Genomic DNA, 20,700 nt, shown 5'->3' on the forward strand with positions numbered 1-20,700 from the left:
ACTCTGCAATCGTAATGTTCCATTATTATTTCATAGTGTGGTGAATGTGCAGGTCTTGTCCACAAGAGTGTTTTGGGGCTGTTGGATTGTGTGCTTGATGAGTTTGATGAGAGAAAGGCGAAAGTACTGCTGTGTTACCTGAGCAGCTCACGTCTCTGCCCCGCTGATCTAAAAACAGCTTGCACTGACAATTAAAGGTAATGAACGTACTCCTATGACTATAGGGGTTAAGTCAATAGGCAAATTGGCCAAAATGATGAACTATCTCTTTAACACTTTTTGATTGAAACTGAATGTCATCATACAGTCAGACCTCTGGGTTGTGTCAGTTCTTTTTCCCCTCAAACTTGTGTTGTGTTGTAGAACCATCTGATGGTGCTGGGGTTGCTGACGTTTGAGGTGACTGTTCATCGCCACCAGCTCTACTTCCGTCTCCACAATGACTTGAAGCCCCCGGCCTTTAGCATCATCTACCAGGACATTACCAGGCAGCACCTGGATCATGGTATCCTGCCCTGCATCAAGTACTTCATCAACTTTTTCTTCTACAAATTTGGACTGGAGGTACTTTTTTCAGGACTGAAGAGTCTCTGTGTGTGTGTGTGTGTGTGTGTGTGTGTGTGTGTGTGTGTGTGTGTGTGTGTGTGTGTGTGTGTGTGTGTGTGTGTGTGTGTGTGTGTGTGTGTGTGTGTGTGTCAATTTCTATTTTTATAGTGCCAATTCTCACCAGAAGTTATCTCAGAAAGAGAAGGACTAGACCTCTTTGGACAGTTATGTGCCTTGATTGGTTTGGTTGGAGAGAAAGTGAGAGGAAGAAGAGAGAGAGAGAGAGAGAGAGAGAGAGAGAGAGAGAGAGAGAGAGAGAGAGAGAGATGGGTGGTGGGGGGATTGGTACTGACTAAATCTGAGACATAAATAAAGGATACAAAATTTCGTTCTGTGCACACTGTGTATTTGAATGACAATAAAGTACTTATTCTATTCTATTCTAAAATTTCAAGATTTCAAGATTTCAGGATACTTTATTGTCATTGTACTTGTGTGTACAACAAAATTCAAAGTGCACAGTCAGATAATAAGATAATAAAATAAATAAATACTAAAACAATATACATCACTCACACAACATCATTCACTCACTGATCCACACACGCACTCTCAACAGTACCAATGTACAGACATTGCACGATACAGTAAACAGTACTACAGTACAGTACTAATACATTAGGGTAATAGTTCACATTATGGTTGTAGTGCATTGTTCAGTGTGGTTATGGCTGTGGGGTAGAAACTCTTCTTAAAACGTGTGGTGCGTGTACTGATGGACCTGTATCTTCTGCCGGATGGCAGAAGTTCAAAGAGGTGTTGGGCAGGGTGGGAGGGGTCATTGATAATGTTATGTGACTTCTGCAGACAGCGGGAAGTAAAGATGGTATTCAGGGCAGGTAACTGGGAGTTGGTGATGTATTGTGCAGATTTGATGATTCTCTGCAGAGCTTTTTTGTCTGCTGCAGAGCAGCTCCCATACCAAGTCAAGATGCCATGAGTCACAATGCTTTCAATGGTGCTGCGGTAGTAAGACACGAGCAGGTGTTGAGACAGGTTGATCTTCCTGAGTGTTCTCAGGAAGTACAGCCTTTGTTGTGCCTTTTTAACCAGCATGTTGGTGTTAACAGTCCATTTGAGGTCTTCTGTCTGTGATATGGGTGCCCAAGAATTTGAAACTTGTCACCCTCTCCACCTCCTCGCCATCAATGTAGAGTGGTGTGTGTGCATCTTTCTTTTTCCGAAAGTCTATTATCAGTTCTTTGGTTTTTTTGATGTTCAGTGTGAGGTTATTTTCTTTGCACCACATTGTCAGCCCCAGCACTTCCTCTCTGTAGGCAGACTCGTTGTTTTTGCTGATCAACCCCGCCACTGTTGTGTCATCAGCAAATTTGATGATGGCATTGGTGTTATGTATTGGGGTGCAGTCATGTGTGTACAGGGAGTAGAGGAAGGGGCTGAGCACACAACCTGTGCTCAGTGTCAGGGTGGAGGAGTGGTAAGTGCCCATCCTGACTGACTGAGGCCTGTTGGTTAAAAAGTCCATGATCCACAAGCAGATGTTATGTTCTATGCCCAGGTTGGAGAACAGCCTGCTGGGTAAGATGGTGTTAAAGGCGGAGCTGTAATCCACAAACAGCAGCCGTGCATAGGTCCCCGGATGTTCCAGGTGGTGCAGTACAGTGTGAAGTGCAGTGCAGCTGGCGTCATCAGTTGACCTGTTGCTCCTATAGGCATACTGATGAGGGTCCAGAGTGGGTGGAAGGCACGACTTGATGTGATTAAGCACCAGTCTCTCCAGGCACTTCATGATTACAGGCGTCAGTGCCACAGGCCTGTAATCATTCAGCTCAGTCACTGCTGTCTGTTTGGGGACTGGCACGATGGTGGATGTTTTCAGGCACCTGGGGATGGAGCACTGCAATAGAGATGAGTTGAAGATATTTGTAAATTGTAAGATGAGATTAAAAACTGAGACTGCACCATCTATGTAAGTTTATTGTGCATGTTCCAACACTAAAGCATCTTCCTGTGGTTCAGTATGAACAAAAAGAATGAAGAATGAAGAACAGTGACAGTGATGTGGATCCTAACATTAGAAGAGCTGTCTTATAGAACATATTCTGATAATACCAGTGAATGGTGAACATGTATGAATGGAGACCTTCAACAGGAGATCAGAAGCAGCTCATAGTCCATGCAAATTCCAGGAAAGATGGTTGACACTTAATAAAACAACAAAGGTAAAAGGTGTGATACAACCATCCCCAGCCCTGTCAGCCATTGTGTGACCAGCTGTACCAGCATGGTGGTTTGAAATGAACATCAATGAAATGACTCACATTTTACCTAAGAACCTGCTCTTTCATCTTATACAAGTTACCTAATTCAAACTTCAATGGTATTGATACTAGTCCAAATGTAACCTAACCTACAAACTTATTGACACAGCCATGCACATGATATTGATCATATAACTCTAATGTTATCCCCTATTGGTGAAAGTGATGCTGTTATCCCCTTGTTACAACCATCCCCAGTCTCCCCTACTAAATATAAGTACGTTTAAAATATATTTTTTAACATTTTCTAACTAACTTATCAAATATTGCCTTGGATGAACAACAAAATATTTTATAATCAAAATATTTGAACTGCAGTAGTTTCAGAGAATCTAAATGCAGCCTTTTAAACACTTTTCCACAATGACTGAGGTAAGAACCAAGGTAACAGAAAGCATTATTTTCTAACTTTAAATGTACTGTAACAGTAATGAATGTGTGTTCTGGTAATGACAAAATGTTTTGACATAAACATGAACTCTCTTAAAAATGGCTACCAAAAACCTTTTAAAAAACCAAACATTTCAGGGTAAAGTGCTATGTTATTGCTTAGGTAAGAACATTTTGGTTGGCTGGCTCATTTAAGACACAAAAAAGACAACCAAGAAAAATGCAAAACTGAAAAACTAAGGCGTGTGGTTGTAAAATCAAATAGCATTTTGTAAAGATCTAATTTTGTGTTGTTGCTACAGATACACCTCAGACACAAGTTGCAGGTGTCATTCCCTGATGGAGCACAACTTCTATTAATAACTATTTTTACATGTTCTATTTGCCCCTATATAAACCAAATGAATTTAAAATGTGGTTTTTCAATTTATTTTGTGACAATGCAAAGTGAAGATTTAATAAATTACATTTTTTATATTACTTAACTCTGAAGAAGATGTCAAAGAGAAGAGTCTAGACATGGAGTATAAGGTTGAAGCAGATCAGCCAGGTGGAAGGCGCAAGCACCTTCAAATCAAATCTGATATAGACAGGAAGCCAATGACGTATGTGTGTGTGTGTGTGTGTGTGTGTGTGTGTGTGTGTGTGTGTGTGTGTGTGTGTGTGTGTGTGTGTGTGTGTGTGTGTGTGTGTGCGCATGTGTGTGTCCACATTTGTTTGTCTATATGTACAGGCTGTATGATATATTCAACACTGACTTGTTTTGTCATGCGTGCATTTTCTCTTAGATCAGTTTGATTGTGGCAGTGAATGTGGTTGGACAGAGAATGGATTTCTATGCCCTGCTCCATTCCTGTGCGCTACTGGCTGTCATCTCACGGCGACGGAGGAAGGCTATAGGGGAGGTGTGGCTTAAATACTGCTACTTCACAGCAGGGCTGATGGTGCTGCAGTACCTGCTCTGCATCGGCATCCCTCCGGCTTTCTGTGCTGGTACGGGATATTTGATCATCTATGGTATTTCTGTCTGAAACACTTTGTAGCTTGAGGGATGCTTTTTAAAAATTATGAAAAGCAACAGCAGTTTGTTCTGAAAACACTTGTGAGGAACTCGGAAGCATGTAAGAAAAATATGGAAGCCCATTTCTGCCAGTGAAAGAAAATACATATTCTCAAGGTAAATTCAATCAGGACAGACTATTTAAGACAAGAGAGCCAGGTTTGAAGATGAAGATAAAATTACATTTATTGTGCACAAAATAAACTTTGAAGCTTGCATCTGAAGAAGTTCTATCCCCCCGGGCCTAGACACTGGTGGTGGTAGGGAAGCTTGAGGTCACCTGATGAGGGAACTTCTCGGTTGAAGATCCAGATTAAGACGGTCTGCCGGGGTGGAGGTGGGCTGAGAGTTTTGCTGAAATGACGGCTGGATGACAGCAGAGAGAGAGAGAACTTTTAAATTTGACAGTGTTGGGGTTTGTCCCAACTATAAGATCATTATTAAGATGCCTCACAACGGGGCACCATTCATGTTGTGATTTAACACACTATAAATAAATTATTATTATTATTAAGAGGGTTATTGGCTATCTAATTAGTAAAATATCAATACCAAAATATTAATAATTACTATAAACAAATTAATGGGATTTAGTTTTATCAAATCCACCTCGGGGCACCAGACAGCCAATGTACCAAAGTCAGTCTCATAAGGGTGTGCTAACTATTAATATAGAACCTTGTTTACGTAATGATTAAGTTCATAATTATAAACAAATTAACATTATCAATAGCTGCAAAGTTGAAGGATTTAGAAGTTCTACTGCGTAGAGGTTGGCATACTCACTATTGTACAATATAACAGACAAGCAAAGTTTCAAGGAAGTTTATTGGACACATCTAGAAAATGGAATAACAAAACATGAAACTAAGACAAGCTACAAACACTATGTACACGTGTGTGTGTGTGTGTGTGTGTGTGTGTGTGTGTGTGTGTGTGTGTGTGTGTGTGTGTCTGTGTGTGTGTGACCATGACTCTGTGAGAGGTGTGAAGTGTGACCTCAGACAATGGAAAAGATGGAGGGTGGCTCTTTGTCCTGAGGCTTCTAATGTCAACCACATGTGATGTGGGGGAGGTGAACAAATGTGTCCCTTTGTTTAACACTCAGGTCACAAACTAAACATACAGGTTAACTGAATTTCAATCAGGACAGACTAAGGCCCCATCCACACGAAAACGCGGCTTCACTGAATCCGATCTTTTTCTTAATCGTTTTGAAAAAAATCTCCGTAAACACGGCATCGTTTTCAGAAATATCTGCATCCACACTGATCCAGTGAAAACGACCCAAAACGCTGTAGTACCTACATACTGCAGGCGTGTGTGTGGAGTGTGTGTGTCGCTGCAGCGCTGCCTGCCACACATAAACACTTAAAACAGCTGAAGAAGACGGGAAGTCCCCGCTGTAATTCAATAGAAGAAGTTCCCCGCTGTATTCAACTCAAACATGGATTAAATGTTGACAGGGAGTCATGTCAGAGTAAATATTACGATCAGTGATGATTAAACAGCCGTGATTCAGCTGCAGCGTCTGAGCGACGCGACGTTAGTCGGCCGTTGTTGTTGTTGTTACGTCCATAGACTGTCAGTGTGCAGCAGCTGCTGCAGCGGTGTGTGTGTGTGTGTGTGTGTGTGTGTGTGTGTGTGTGTGTGTGTGTGTGTGTCTCAGGTTACAGGTAGAGCGGCGGGGGGCATGACATCATCGTTTCTGAAAAAGTCCGTATTGGCCGTCCAGACGGATACTCTGGGGCGGCGTTTTCAAATTTTCGTCCAGACGGGGCAGACAAATTCGTTTTTTTCGAATCCGGATAAATACTTTATCGGATTGGCCTCGCGTCCACACGGATCCGGCGTTTTCAGGGGGTGAAAACGGTATTTTTTGAAAACGGGTCCCAGAGTGGGAAAATTTGAAAACGCCGCCCCAGCGTATCCAAGAGATTGCCAAGACACGTGACCAACTGGGCGGCAACGTCATCAGAAACGCAAAGGATTGTGGGTATCTTTGGCCAATTTCCCCCGATCTACATAGCGCGCTAGACACGGGACGATTGATACACAGCGATTTCCTCGAAAACCACACAAGCTTGAACCGTCAGATTTTGTCACTATGTTCAGCACTCAACACCGACCAATCCTGGGAAAGCTTGTGAAATTACGTCACGCCATTCAAAAGTTATTAGCGCGAACCTGTTTTTGACTACGGAAAGTAAAATGTTAGGTGCGGTAGTTTTTTTGTGATCAAAAGTTGTATTGTGTGTTTCATGCAATAATAATATCACCTAACAACAGATGAATTCGTACATAAACAGGTCCTAATGTATGCAATGTCATAGTTTTGAAGTTTAGAGGCAAAACAGGTTGAAGTGTCAGTAGTCGCTGCAGGGACGATTGATACAGCTGTTTCAAATGACCCTCACGCCACCGTGCGTAGTGATTGTGGTCACATTGCGCGATCAATATCTGTATATAAATCACCAAATTAATACCCTAACTGTTTTGCAATGAACAACAACCGATTTTAATGAACAACATGTATTTTTAATAAACACCAGATATTTTTAATGTTCGTGTTTATGACATGAATCAACAGATATTCAGCAAAGTGAGGGGAAAATGCCGAGGGTAAAATGACAATATGTTCAACTGTGTCTCCATAAACATGACTCAGGACAGGGAAATAAGTAAATGAAATGAAAATGCAGTTGTCCAACAACTCGTACAAAAGAAGAAAGGCGAGTTTAATCGAAATGCGGATCTTGACAATTACGCACGGGACAAAAATATTTATTTGACCTATTTATATTGTGAGAAATTATGTGACATTTTGGCAATAACTAGTACACTAGTATGTTGTCCGATATGCTGCATAAAAACGAGAGTAATGTCAGTAGTTTGTGTTTAAAACATGCTGTTTCAACCGTCCCTCCTCTGTGTCTCAAACGACCCGCATAGGTGGGGCGTTTGAGACACATGTCAACTTACGTTCAAAGTTATAAAACAGCGCGATCATCCAACATATGTGTTAAATTACACTTGTAACTAAGAGAATACACATGTGAGTTGTTGATCACATGATAAAAATGTTTGTGTACATAACGTCATCTTTGAAAAAGACGTCTAAATGAAAAGTGTATCAATCGACCCGGCGCTCCCCTAAATAATAACAAAAGTACAATAAAAAAACAGAATTAACTGGCACAATGCAGCGGGCAAAGGGAAACAACAAAGAACCATACCGCCTAAAACTAAATCCAGCCGCAAAGAAACGATACGAGGACAAAATAAAGACAATCAAAGGGCTGGATCCCTATGAACATAAGGTGTGGTCCGCTGACATTAACCTGCTGCCCAACTTTCCATGCTGGTAAACAAAAAAACGAAAGTCCATTGCGGATCTTTTTGCCCTGTCTATCGTGCGAACGACTGTTGCAATTCACAACACAGCAGGTTGACGGCATCTTCAAACCAGAGCAGTAGATATTTGAAACTGGCGTTCTTGCCTCCACAAATTCAAAGTCTGGCGCGTTTGTTTGTGCCATAGATTCCCACAATGCTTTGCGTTCCCCGCCGGGAATACGTCATGATGACGACACGCTGGCAATCTCTATACGGACTTTTTCAGAAACGATGATGTCATGCCCCCCGCTGCTCTACCTGTAACCTGAGACACACACACACACACACACACACACACACACACACACCGCTGCAGCAGCTGCTGCACACATATATGCACGTAACAACAACAACGGCCGACTAACGTCGCGTCGCTCAGACGCTGCGGCTGAATCACGGCTGTTTAATCATCACTGATCATCATATTTACTCTGACATGACTCCCTGTCAACATTTAATCCATGTTTGAGTTGAATACAGCGGGGAACTTCTTCTATTGAATTACAGCGGGGACTTCCCGTCTTCTTCTCTGTCTTAAGTGTTTATGTGTGGCAGGCAGCGCTGCAGCGACACACACACTCCACACACACGCCTGCAGTATGTAGGTACTACAGCGTTTTGGGTCGTTTTCACTGGATCAGTGTGGATGCAGATATTTCTGAAAACGATGCCGTGTTTACGGAGATTTTTTTCAAAACGATTAAGAAAAAGATCGGATTCAGTGAAGCCGCGTTTTCGTGTGGATGGGGCCTAATAAGGAAGGAGAGAGTCAGACTGAAAAGTGAAGTGACATTTATTGTGCACAAATATATTTTTGGTGCTTAGACGCCGGGAAATAGATCAGCGTGATGGACTGACCTAGGGGTGAGAAGCTTGCATCTGTAGAAGATAACCCCCCCGGGCCTAGACACTGGTGGTGGCGAGTAGTGTGGGGCCGCCCGTCGAGGAGACTTCTGGTTGAAGATCCCGAAGATGACGGCCAGCATCTGATGGAGGTGGTAAAGGGGTGGAGGCGGGTTGAGAGCTTTGCTGGATGACAGCGGGATGACTGCAGAGAAGGAGAACGTTTTTAAATTTGACGCTGATGGCTGATTGGGTAGGAGAGAGAGGAGATGGCAGGCTGTGATTGGATGAATTAAGTGAAGAGGGGCGGAGCGAGAGGATAGCTGGAAAACTGGGGAGAGGCTTAGAGGTGTGTTTAAGAGATAGTCTTCCTGTCTGAACTTTCACTTAGCTTCATATTAGACTATAGCTGACATCAACAAAGTTCAAGAATTTAAACTGATTTCTATCTACATACATTGGCAAGGTTGAGGTATTCTATGCTTAGTCAAGGTGCAAGGTAATCTAACTAGACCCAGTTACATTACCAAGTCACATGAGGGTGAGAGGATCCGGTGCTGGTGGGGGTCCTGCGGTTGCAGGTTTGCCGGTCCTGTTGCGGCAGTCTTCCTGTCTGAACTTTCGCTTAGCTTCATTATAATTATGAGATAAAAAACAAACAGTTCTAGGAGCTCTTCTTGGTATCTTATAATTGTAACTTTGTATGCCATCATTATGACTTACCTCAGGGATATTTATTTTCTTTCACTGGCAGAAACAGGCTTGCATAGAAAAAACTATGGCATCATACAGGGATGAATTAGAAATGCACAGGTCAAAACCTTCACAGCTACAGAACTGAAGTGACTACACAAGTAAATCACCTTCGTGTTAGAACAATTATTAAACCTGATGAGATACCAGAGGAAACAGCAGTGGATCCTAATTTCAATGCAAAAACATTGCACACAAGTCTGATGTTCTGCTCTATGTCATTCACCTACTCAGATTACCCCTGGAGAACTGTAGCTCAACCTTTGACCTCTAATGTCATTAAGTGGTTTTACCTGCCTGACTTCGCCATGAGACCAGATCCTTCCTTCATATTCTGTGAGGCTGCACTTCCAATTCCTTTCTGTGTTTCTCTTCTTTTGTTTCTGTATTCTTCTGCAACTTCACGCCAGCTTGGTCATTTTTCCCTTCTCCTGCAGATGACCACCTCCTGCTGCTGTGCTCCTCTCTGCAGTGGCAGGTGTTTGAGGAGGAGAACCGTGCCGTGGTGCGGCTGCTTGCTGGAGACAACGTTGAGATCAGTCGTAGTCTGGATCCTTGTTCTTTCAATCAGTTCATACCTGTCAATAACTTCCTTCACTGCAGGTCAGAAATCCGAACATTACTGTTTTTGCTTCGTTATTTATCATCAGTATTTTTAAAGGGAGATAAAGAAAATGTAGCAGCCTTTGTCATGCCTGTATTGTCTCAGTCTGAATGTCATTTTGACCTTTTCCTATAGCTACGTATGCTATCAGTCAATTTATGTTTGTTTTATTATCATGATACACATGACTCACCTTCAAAATTGACGTTGGTAGACTCTTTGGGGATTAATAGTATAAAAAAGTTAAAAAGCCCAAACACCATAATCAAGCACTTGTTAATCTCCTCAAACAGCTCCGTGCTCTGTAGGTTACACTGCAGGTGGAGACCTGGGAGTACATTTAGTTGGTTTATGGTTGTTTAAGGAGCAGTAATGGATTGAGTTAGATCATCAATTTACAGTACGTCTGCTGTCAGACTCATGAAAGCTATTCTGGTAAACTCATGGAGCTGGATAAGCACTCATGGACAGCTCCCATTTTCATGATGGATCAGTGTCTTTGTTTATGGGTTTTATTTCACTGTCTGCAGCAGGTTTGTTCATATGCTGCAAATCAAATTCTCCACTGTGACATTTGGATGTTAGAATACCTTGTGTTGTTTTATGTTTTAAGCAAAGATGAGTTTGTTTTTGCTTACCCCTTCTCAAATAGTGGGATTTTCTACTTCCTTGCTTTGTATTTCATATTATTAGTTGTTGTAGTTATATTCCATTTACCATTTATTCTTGTCAAATAATCAACAGATTCAAAAATTCGAATAATTTACGCTAATGAATCCTGTTGAATCCAGTCAATAACTGTGCCAGTGAACCGTGGATTTTGTGAAAACCTTTCCACACCTACTAGTAACCAGTAACAAACATAACACAATCACCATCTACAGTAGGGGAGAGTGGGGTAAAGTGAGACACTTTTTACATTTGCTCCCCTCTAAGCGAGCTAAAATGATTTATCAGTAAAATTTACACATTTCCCATTAATTCAGGATGTTGCCTAGCAATGGAAATTATCAGAATGTATTCAGGACGAAGGACAGTGAAAATATGATTGTTTTAAAAAAAGTGGCCTCGTGTCTCACTTTACCCCAGGTCAGGGGTAAACTGAGACAAACTAGAAAAATCAATGGGGTAAACTGATCCACTTACTTTTTCCACTCTGAAACTACCATAACAACACATGTTGTAACAGTTAGAATCCTGACAGCTAGCTTGACAACCACACTTTCCAGAACTAATGTCGGACTAGTAACAGAATCATGGGGATTGGTCAATTAAGCACTTTTGTTTTCTCAACGCAAAGTGACTCAAGACCAAAATCAAATACAACACAAAATGTTTTAATTAACATTCAAATGACAGATAGAACCAGTTAGATAGTCTGGAGGTCCTCTTGTGTGTGTGTGTGTGTGTGTGTGGGGGGGGGGGGGGGGGGGGGGGGCGACAAAGTGGAATGTGACTAAAATTGAGTTAATTAACCAATAAAAAAGTGAGCTGACTGAGAGCACATAGCATAACAAAGCAGTATGGCTACAGATCATTGATCACGCAAGATTTCTGGCTTGGGGGACGAGATTCTAGTGTAAATCTTTGTGTGTGGTGTGCTCACAGTGTCTCACTCTTGGATTTATTATAATACATCCATGGTCTCACTTTACCCCGCAGCATTTGTCTCACTTTACCCCAACACCCCCATTTTAGAAAAAACGACCTCTCTTAGAAATTCAGGCTAATTTTCAGCCAGCATCATCACATGGTTTTATATGTTGGTAGTTCATCATCATGTATCATAGAAGTTTTTCTACCTGAATCAATTTGCTTTGGCACAACAGTTGATTAAGTTGACAGCAAGAAAATTTACTTTTACATGCAAAAATCATATTTTTGTGAAAAAAACATGCTTTCCACAGCATCATGAGGTCCTCTCCTTCATGGCCATGGGGAAATGGGAGGGGCTTGAAAACATAATGGTCACATGACCATAAATGTGTTCCGTTTTCTAGATATAGGGGGTGTCTCACATTACCCGGTGTCTCACATTGCCCCACTCTCCCCTACATGATCTTGTCTTGATAATCCACACTAGGTTAGTTTTAGACCAGAAACAGTTACAGTATTCCCTGTAAAACTACAATTTGTTGATATCTGATATCTGAGAGTGTGTGTTTATTACTTATCTTTTGATATGTAGTGGCTTGTGTACATTTAAACAGTGATAAAAATTAAAACACCAGCAGTAAGCGTATTGCCTACATCACTTCCATCATATTGATCTCATTCTCCTAACTCTACATGTTTTTTTCCAAACTCTCAAACTAAACTATCTTCAGGTGAAACTATGGAATTATAATTATATAGTCATGGTTTTTACTAATGATTTAATATTTTAAGTATATGCAAAAAGTTTAGGTGTCAGAGACAATCTTTCTCTAACATGTATGATACTGGTCTTTGTCTTGATAGAGATATAGGCTGCACAGTACAGAATAACAAGAAAGATTAGAAATGAACTATTTTTCTTTTATTGCATTATGTTCAGGTGCTATCTGGATATGGTGAAGGTGTTTGTATTCAGCTATTTCTTCTGGCTGGTGCTCTGCCTCATATTCATCACTGGCACTACTCGGATTAACATCTTCTGTCTGGGCTACCTGGGGGCCTGCTTCTACTTCATGCTGTTTGGTGGCGGTGTTTTGATGCAACCTGTCAAATACATCCTGCGTCTGTGGGACTGGCTCATTGGCTACACCTGCTTTGTGATCACCATGAAGAACCTGCTGTCTGTAAGTTACCACAGTCTCATTCATGAAACGTGAGTAAATCTGTGTGTAGATTTGCACATAAAAGCTCACGCTAATAAAACTCTACTCCGGATTCATGAACGGTGCGGGAAACTCAGATTTGATCGTAAACACGTGTGTAAGATGATGAATGCCAACCCATCGTAAACTAACAACACGCCCCCGGTGATCAGCAATTAGCATAGATCTCCATACATGAATAGCCATATAAGGAGATCCTGACCACCATATTAGGAGGTAGGTGCATCCCGCTCACCTGTGGCCATGACGCAAACAAGGAAAGAGGGAGAGGGAGAAAAAAAGAGCGATCGGGAATCAAAGTCATTTTGGGTGAAGTAGAGTCCAGAAAAAATATTTAATTCTCTTCTGTTAGTGGTGGTGTGACTGGGACAGGTCAAAGGCTGGAGGGAAGAAACAGATTTAGTGAATTAAGTATCATTGGTTTAAAGAACTGTTTAAGAAGTAAAGCCAGGATAGTTCGATATGAAACATGAAAAAAATAAAATAAAATACACACAACTACAGAGCTACAGCAGCGACGAGGAGGCTCTTCACAGCCTCAGCTGTAGAGGAGCATGGTTGTATCAACACATGAAGTTATATAGGCAGGTTATATTGTTACAGAAGCACCAGCCGTCTGTCACAGCTCCATCCAAACCGGTGCCGACTGCGCTGCTGCGCAGGGTGAAGTGTGCGCCCACGTGTTTGTGCGTGTCCGATCCCTAAAACGTCTCTCTCTCCAAATATTTCTAATTGTTTGTCATGTTTAAATGACGTGTTTCAAAGGCGTCGGCGTATTTTGAACACGAGAGAGAGTAATACGGATTAAAATTGTAATTTTCAACAGTGACAAGCAGTATTTATTTGCATTCCTACATTTACACAAGCGTTACACACAGTCCGGAGCAAGTGTAGATTTTGTGAGTAGCTACGAAAAAATCAGCGCTACTAAAAGATTGATGAATGCTGAAATCCACGTAAATTTGCGCTGCACAGGGTTTACACACAAATCCGTGCTGCTCACGTTTCATGAATGAGACCCGGGTGCAAAATAAGAAATGCAGCAGTTGATTGTTATTTGAGAGATTCTCCTATATTGATAATAGCTGTTCCCTTTCTGATCAGCTGGGTTCCTGTGCCTACCTGGACAGTCTGCTGAAGAACAGCTGTTGGTTGATTCAGGCATTCAGCATGTTCTGCACCATCAAAGGCTACGACGTCCGTAAGTGTCTTAATAACACTAATTGTCATATGTTTGTATACATAATGTGTGGCCTGTGTTAAAGAGAACAGAAAAGACAAAGTGTACACATTGTTGTGCAGTACTCTGCCTCATATGCAGGCCTCATCATGTTGAGCATTCAAATACTTAAGATTGAAAAGATGAATAAGAAATAACTGAAACAGGACAGCATAGCCAATATTTGTGCAATTATTGTATTATCAAGTATGAGTAATGCAATTGCAACAGTGCATGGATTTGAATTCCTACGATCTAATTGCATTGATATGAAAATGTGACCCTCTAGTAATTTTGCATATTTAATGGTAAGAAAACGTAAACTTTGTCCCGTGATTCATCAAGTCTGGGCATTATGTCCGCTTCATTCTATGACATTCTGGGCATGCACCAGGGGCCTGGGAAAAAACGAGCAAAAGAGACAATAATGGCTGGATAGTCATGGTGGTGCAAAATGATCAAGCTGAATTTGAAATTGAAGGTGGGGACACATTTTTGAATCTGAATGAAATAGTCACATCAGACACCAAGGTATTAGTAGTACCCAAGGCAGACATGACATGCGGCCATACAGAGTGGGTTCCATGAAATGATCTAAACCTTAAAGTCAGGATACATCCTACCTTGTGCACACACTTCTCAGAACAACACATTCCTGCACTGTGTAAAAATGTGAAGCTGGATGTAAAGCTGTCACTTTCCCAAGTCGAACAAGTGGCTAACATGATGGATGGATGAATGACATGCTCCACACAGGGCTATGTGACAGTTATCTCTCGGCACATCAGTCAAAAATTAAATATGAAAAGCTTTGTTTTGAAAACCAGAGTTTTGGATAATGAATCATGTACAGTAGGCCTACTGGTAAAAAAACTGGTGCACAGAATGGGGCATCGATGGCAAGAATTCTGCCCTGGTCACAGATGATGCCAGGAATATGATCGTAGCCGGTGGAGAAGCCCAGTCAAGTCCACACATTATGTACTTCATAAGTACGGTATTAAATTACTGTTTTCATCTCCAGCCATTGAATCATATTCTATTGTATTGCTCTCAATGAAGCATCCTTGTATCAAATCACCAACCATGTGACATGATACATTTCTTATAAAACACTACACCCTGATTAAGAATCGTATCAACATGTAGTAGTATGATTACAGATTGGCAACATTAAAGCAGAAGTGCTTTAATTATGAAAGAAATCTACATTGTTATCATCTGTTTTAGCCACTCCAGAAGATACAATTCTGGGTATTGGCTTATTACATAGAAATTTGTGTTCTGCTTATCACTGCTCAGGACTGGAATGTGTGTGTGTGTGTTTGTGTGTGTGTGTGTGTGTGTGTGTGTGTGTGTGTGTGTGTGTGTGTGTGTGTGTGTGTGTGTGTGTGTGTGTGTGTGTGTGTTCCAGCTGATCCTGATGCTGAATGTGAGTTGCCAGAGGGGGAGGCTGGCATTGTCTGGGATGCGATCTGCTTCACTGTCCTCCTGGCACAGAGGAGGGTCTTCCTCAGCTACTACTTCCTCTATGTGGTGTCTGACCTCAAGTCCTCCAAGATACTGGCCTCCAGGTCAGCACAAGTAGGCTGCATGTATACAAATGATAGAGAGGGGTAATACTTCAAATGTAAAAAAAAAAATGTCTTAATACAACTTTAAAGGGACAACAAGGAGTTTTGGAAAAGCGAAGCGTTTCACACTACATTTATGAGCCTCCGCGCGCACTGTACATTTCTTTGACCGGTGCAAGACAGACTCATGTTTTCATTCATCAATAATTAAAGTCAGAGGTTCAAAGAGGTTCACATACCACCGTAGTTCCGACCATAAACGGCGATGCGGCTGCGTTATTCTCATGATTCGCAACGAAGGAAACGCTGGTCGGCTCGACCAGCATCTCCGCCACCACTAATAATAACAAAATAACGATAGAGACAGAACGATATATTTATCAAAAATGGGCCCATTAACAAGTGTGGGTAGCGGAGATTCATCCACATTAACGTGAGACTTTTTTTATAACCGAATAGAAACTCCTAGTTGTCCCTTTAAGTTGTAAAGGGCCTGTGCATATTCTCATTTGTCCAGGTCAGTGTCAGGTCAGGTCAGTGAAACGTGTGATTATAGAGGTCAAAGCATACTTGACAGGACCCTATTGTTTTTCTCAGTGTTCTTCTTTCTTCTTCCTAGGAAGTCCTACTTCCCATGCATAATCAGTGAAAAAGACTTCACAGAAATGTTCAACCCCGATTACTCAACTCCAAGGACATGTGCCCCCCCCAATAAGCCTTTAAATTTAAAAACTTTGAAAATTTCTACCAAAGCAATGGTACATGCTACAGTTTTGAAACTTTCACCAAAATGTCGCCCCAATACTGCTGAAACTTTTGTCCACTTAAACTCATTACAAATTATGGCGTCCATCACTCTGTTATTTTCAAAAACTGTAAAACTCTCCGCCCACAAATTTTGCTCAATTGACACCAAACTTGCTGGAGAGCATCTTCAGACTGTCCTCCACAAACGATCCACACAGATTTTTGATTTATCGAAAATTGGGCCTACAGTGCATGAAAACGTTTGACTGTAAACAGTACTGTAAACATATACCAACCAATTCCTGCTAAATACATTTTCAATCTCCCTGAAAAAAATGGACAATATTTTTTATTGAGTCATGGTTGATGAAGTTTGGCAAATATCAGAATTTTATCTCAAAATCTAAATTTTTGAGAACATTTTGAATTCTGCTCTCATGGGAACAACTGCAGTCAATGTAAGAGTGGCATTTTTAAACATCAGATTTTCTCTTATGAAGAAAAACACTTATCATTAAAAACAAATCACCAACATTTCCATGCTGTCTAGATGCAATTTATGTATTATCAGATATTTGTTTAGATAATACAATTTGTGACATTTTGACAATTTTCTAAATCTGCTACGACAGATGCTGCCCAGTCTTTTTCTTTCCGCTTTTTCTTTTTCGGATACCCCGATTTATGTTTTTTGGGGGGCATGATGAAAGCCAGCCTCATTTAATCTGGGCTCACTGACGTTACACTTGTCGCCGGCCGCTGTCTATGGGCGGACTCAGTTGATGTTATCAATATATTTGAAATAAATTATGACACCAATTAATTGGGGGGGGGGGTTCATTAAAAAAAAAAACATAACACAAAAAAATAATAATTTCAAGATTTTCATGGGCCCTCTCCCTACTCGGGCCCTGGGTAGTCAAGTCCCCTTTCCCCCCCACTACCACGCCCATGGGTTCAAGCCCCAGCAAGGGTGATGATGATGACATATCAAAATGCCAGATGTTCTCAACTAGTAACACAAGACAATAGTGCTGATGTTGGTGTTGCAGCATGTATCTAAATTTCAAAACTTTGAAAATAAACGGCTTTGCAACTTTCACTTTGAAATTGCCTAATTTTGTCTATAAAAAAATTGCCCGGCCCCGACCATTGCTGCGCAGCAGCTATTATTATTATTAGCCTGCAGACAGATGTTCCTTCACCCACACTCTGGATTTACTGGGTCAGGTTCAGGGGACTGAACATTTGTTTCAGACAATGGAATTTAGTGTTTATCAATTCAGAGAAACTGTATCTTGCTTTAATTTGTATTGTTTGTTTAACATTTTCTCTTTCAGTCACTGTTATTTACTCCTGAAACCAGTAGAATGATGTATGACTTTGACAACAGTGACTTTAGGTGTTCTATGGTTAAACTGACAAAACTGACTTAGTTCTACACATGTGATCATTCTTAGTAGTGCAGCAGATTAGTGAAACAATCATTCATTTTGGTATAAAAGCATGAACTTTGGCACAGATACTCTCTAAGGGTCACTTTTTGGGAAAAAGATGTTGGCCACGCAAAAATTCAAAATGGCGGCCATTTTTTCAAGATGTTCTGTATTTAGTCTAGTAGGAAGAGGGGGGTATCATGTATCCCCTGGAAATATACTTCTAAGCAGTGTTTCTAGATTGGAAGAAATGTGTAGAAAATGATGAGCTATGTTAAAAAGTTGTCAGAATGTCCCATGTATCATTTTTATGCAAATTAGTGCCGCCATTATCGAAAAAACCTAATTTCACTATATCTCAGCCAATACTGCAGATATCTGAACAAATAAGGTGTCTACACCCATGTTTCGAGGGTCAGAGATCACAATAAAACTATTCATAAAGTGATCACATGTTGGTGCCATGCTAGTAAGCAAACCTAACCCTTTTACCAATTACAAGACGCCAATATTGGAGATACCAAATAAGGTGTCTAGACAGAGGTTGTTGTGTGTTTAACCAAGGTTTATTTGGATCAAACATCATAATAGAACTCTTGTTGATGTGACCACTCTTCTCTTTCCCATGCCAGATAAACAGTCAAGTAAATGGTTCTCCACTATGCATCACTCATCATCGTTTTCACTGAAATCATCAGAGTTAAACTCATCCTCTCCTTCCTCTTTCTCCTCCTCTTCCTGTTCATGCTCTCCAGTGTCATGGGGATCAACCAGTGAAGTTGGTAGGATAGGACCACAGGACCACACTGGTTTCAACACTCCTTCATCAGTCTTCATCCATCCCTGCCCCTCATCATAGGGTTTTGGTTTTTCCAAAATAGGTTCATCAGGTTCATCGGGCATGTGGCTTCAGAGCAGAGTGGCATGGAGGAAGGCGAGCCAGGTCGACCTTAGACTTGCAAGTGAGTTTCTTGTCCTCCCCCACCATGTTGCGTAGCAACTTGGCATGGACAACATCCACTGAAGACTCACAACTCTGTTGGTACAGTCTTCTCCACTGAACACATAGAACCCAAGAAGAGTGGCGCGGTGGTCTTCTCCCAGGGATTCTGCAATACTACTACTGCCTGGCTTCTGGTGCACCTGTCCCCACTGATGTTGAGATGGACGTGTTAAAAGCTGTGGGCAAGGCTGCTAAAGCTGACTTCATCAGACCCCTACAGTGGAAGCTTCCAGGAAGCTTCTTTAACCCAACACCAACAACTTCTCAACATCTCTGAGCTTGCAGAATCCCTGGGAGAAGACCACCGCGCCACTCTTCTTCTTCTATGTGTTCAGTGGAGAAGACTGTACCAGTGCCATCAAAGGGAGAAGGAAGGTGGGGCCCTTGAAGAAGAATCCCAGGTTTCACGTATTCAGTCAACTCAGTGACTGCTAGAGTGTCAAGCCTGAGATGCTGAGGCAGTTGGAGCAATTCACCTGTCTGATGTCTGGACAGAGTCTTGAGTCTTCAGTGGATGTTGTCCATGCCAAGTTGCTACGCAACATGGTGGGGGAGGACAAGAAACTCACTTGCAAGTCTAAGGTTGACCTGGCTCGCCTTCCTCCATGCCACTCTGCTCTGAAGCCACATGCCCAACGTGTGAACTACCGTGTCGCCTTGTACAAGCCAGCTGATGAACCTATTCTGGAAAAACCAAAACCCTATGATGAGGGGCAGGGATGGATGAAGGAGTGTTGAAATCGGTGTGGAAATCGGTGTGGTCCTGTGACCATGACACTGGGGAGCATGAACAGGAAGAGGAGGAGAAAGAGGAAGGAGAGGATGAGTTTAACTCTGATGATTTCAGTGAAAACGATGATGAGTGATTCATAGTGGAGAACCATTTACTTGACTGTTTATCTGGCATGGGGAAGAGAAGAGTGGTCACATCAAGAAGAGTTCTATTATGATGTTTGATCCAAATAAACCTTGGTTAAACACACAACAACCTCTGTCTAGACACCTTATTTGGTATCTCCAATATTGGCGTCTTGTAATTGGTAAAAGGGTTAGGTTTGCTTACTAGCATGGCACCAACATGTGATCACTTTATGAATAGTTTTATTGTGATCTCTGACCCTCGAAACATGGGTGTAGACACCTTATTTGTTCAGATATCTGCAGTATTGGCTGAGATATAGTGAAATTAGGTTTTTTCGATAATGGCGGCACTAATTTGCATAAAAATGATACATGGGACATTCTGACAACTTTTTAACATAGCTCATCATTTTCTACACATTTCTTCCAATCTAGAAACACTGCTTAGAAGTATATTTCCAGGGGATACATGATACCCCCCTCTTCCTACTAGACTAAATACAGAACATCTTGAAAAAATGGCCGCCATTTTGAATTTTTGCATGGCCAACATCTTTTTCCCAAAAAGTGACCCTTAGAGAGTATCTGTGCCAAATTTCATGCTTTTATACCAAAGTGAACGATTCTCTTGAAATATGCAATTAATCTGCTGCACTATTCATTAGATTCACATGACGTCACTGTGTTTCTGCGCCGCCATATTTGTGTCCGAATCAGGGCAATCTGGGCACAGATCACAGTATATGTCACGTTACCAGAACAAGTGGAGTAGCCTAGTAGGAGGAAATCAGCAAGAGACCGAAAATTGACGTTATTTGATAGATGCCAGGATTATATTGTGCTGTTGACTGTGATAGCAGTCGCCAAAGAAACCCCGGACTGCAGTTTTATTCCATCCCAAAAGACGTAAAGTTATAGACGGAATAAATAGTTGACTGCAGGCAGTCTATCAGTGGCAGCATGGGCTGTGACAAGTCTCACAAAAAGAGGGGGTTCACTTTTTTTTAATAACATGGATATATTGAATTCTGCACTTTGATTACTTTCTTATTAATTACTCACTGATTCTGCATTTAGGGTCTTTTATTTCTGTATAACAGACCGTTG

The 20,700-nt window shown here is 41.4% G+C and overlaps 1 protein-coding gene across 1 annotated transcript in view; it reads left to right on the forward strand.

The window, feature by feature from the left end:
• LOC310988883 (piezo-type mechanosensitive ion channel component 2) overlaps positions 1-20,700 on the forward strand; it is a gene marked incomplete at its 5' end in the record, with an annotated part of 82,779 nt that overhangs the window by 32,495 nt on the left and 29,584 nt on the right. Inside the window, 7 exons of the mRNA XM_083975687.1 lie at positions 364-564; positions 4,067-4,271; positions 9,565-9,666; positions 9,768-9,933; positions 12,471-12,714; positions 13,858-13,954; positions 15,387-15,556. Coding sequence (XP_083831813.1) covers positions 364-564; positions 4,067-4,271; positions 9,565-9,666; positions 9,768-9,933; positions 12,471-12,714; positions 13,858-13,954; positions 15,387-15,556 — 1,185 coding nt within the window. The remainder of the gene's footprint in view (positions 1-363; positions 565-4,066; positions 4,272-9,564; positions 9,667-9,767; positions 9,934-12,470; positions 12,715-13,857; positions 13,955-15,386; positions 15,557-20,700) is intronic.

The sequence above is a fragment of the Trachurus trachurus genome (assembly GCF_905171665.1).
Source record: "Trachurus trachurus genome assembly, chromosome: 7".
Taxonomy (NCBI): domain Eukaryota; kingdom Metazoa; phylum Chordata; class Actinopteri; order Carangiformes; family Carangidae; genus Trachurus; species Trachurus trachurus.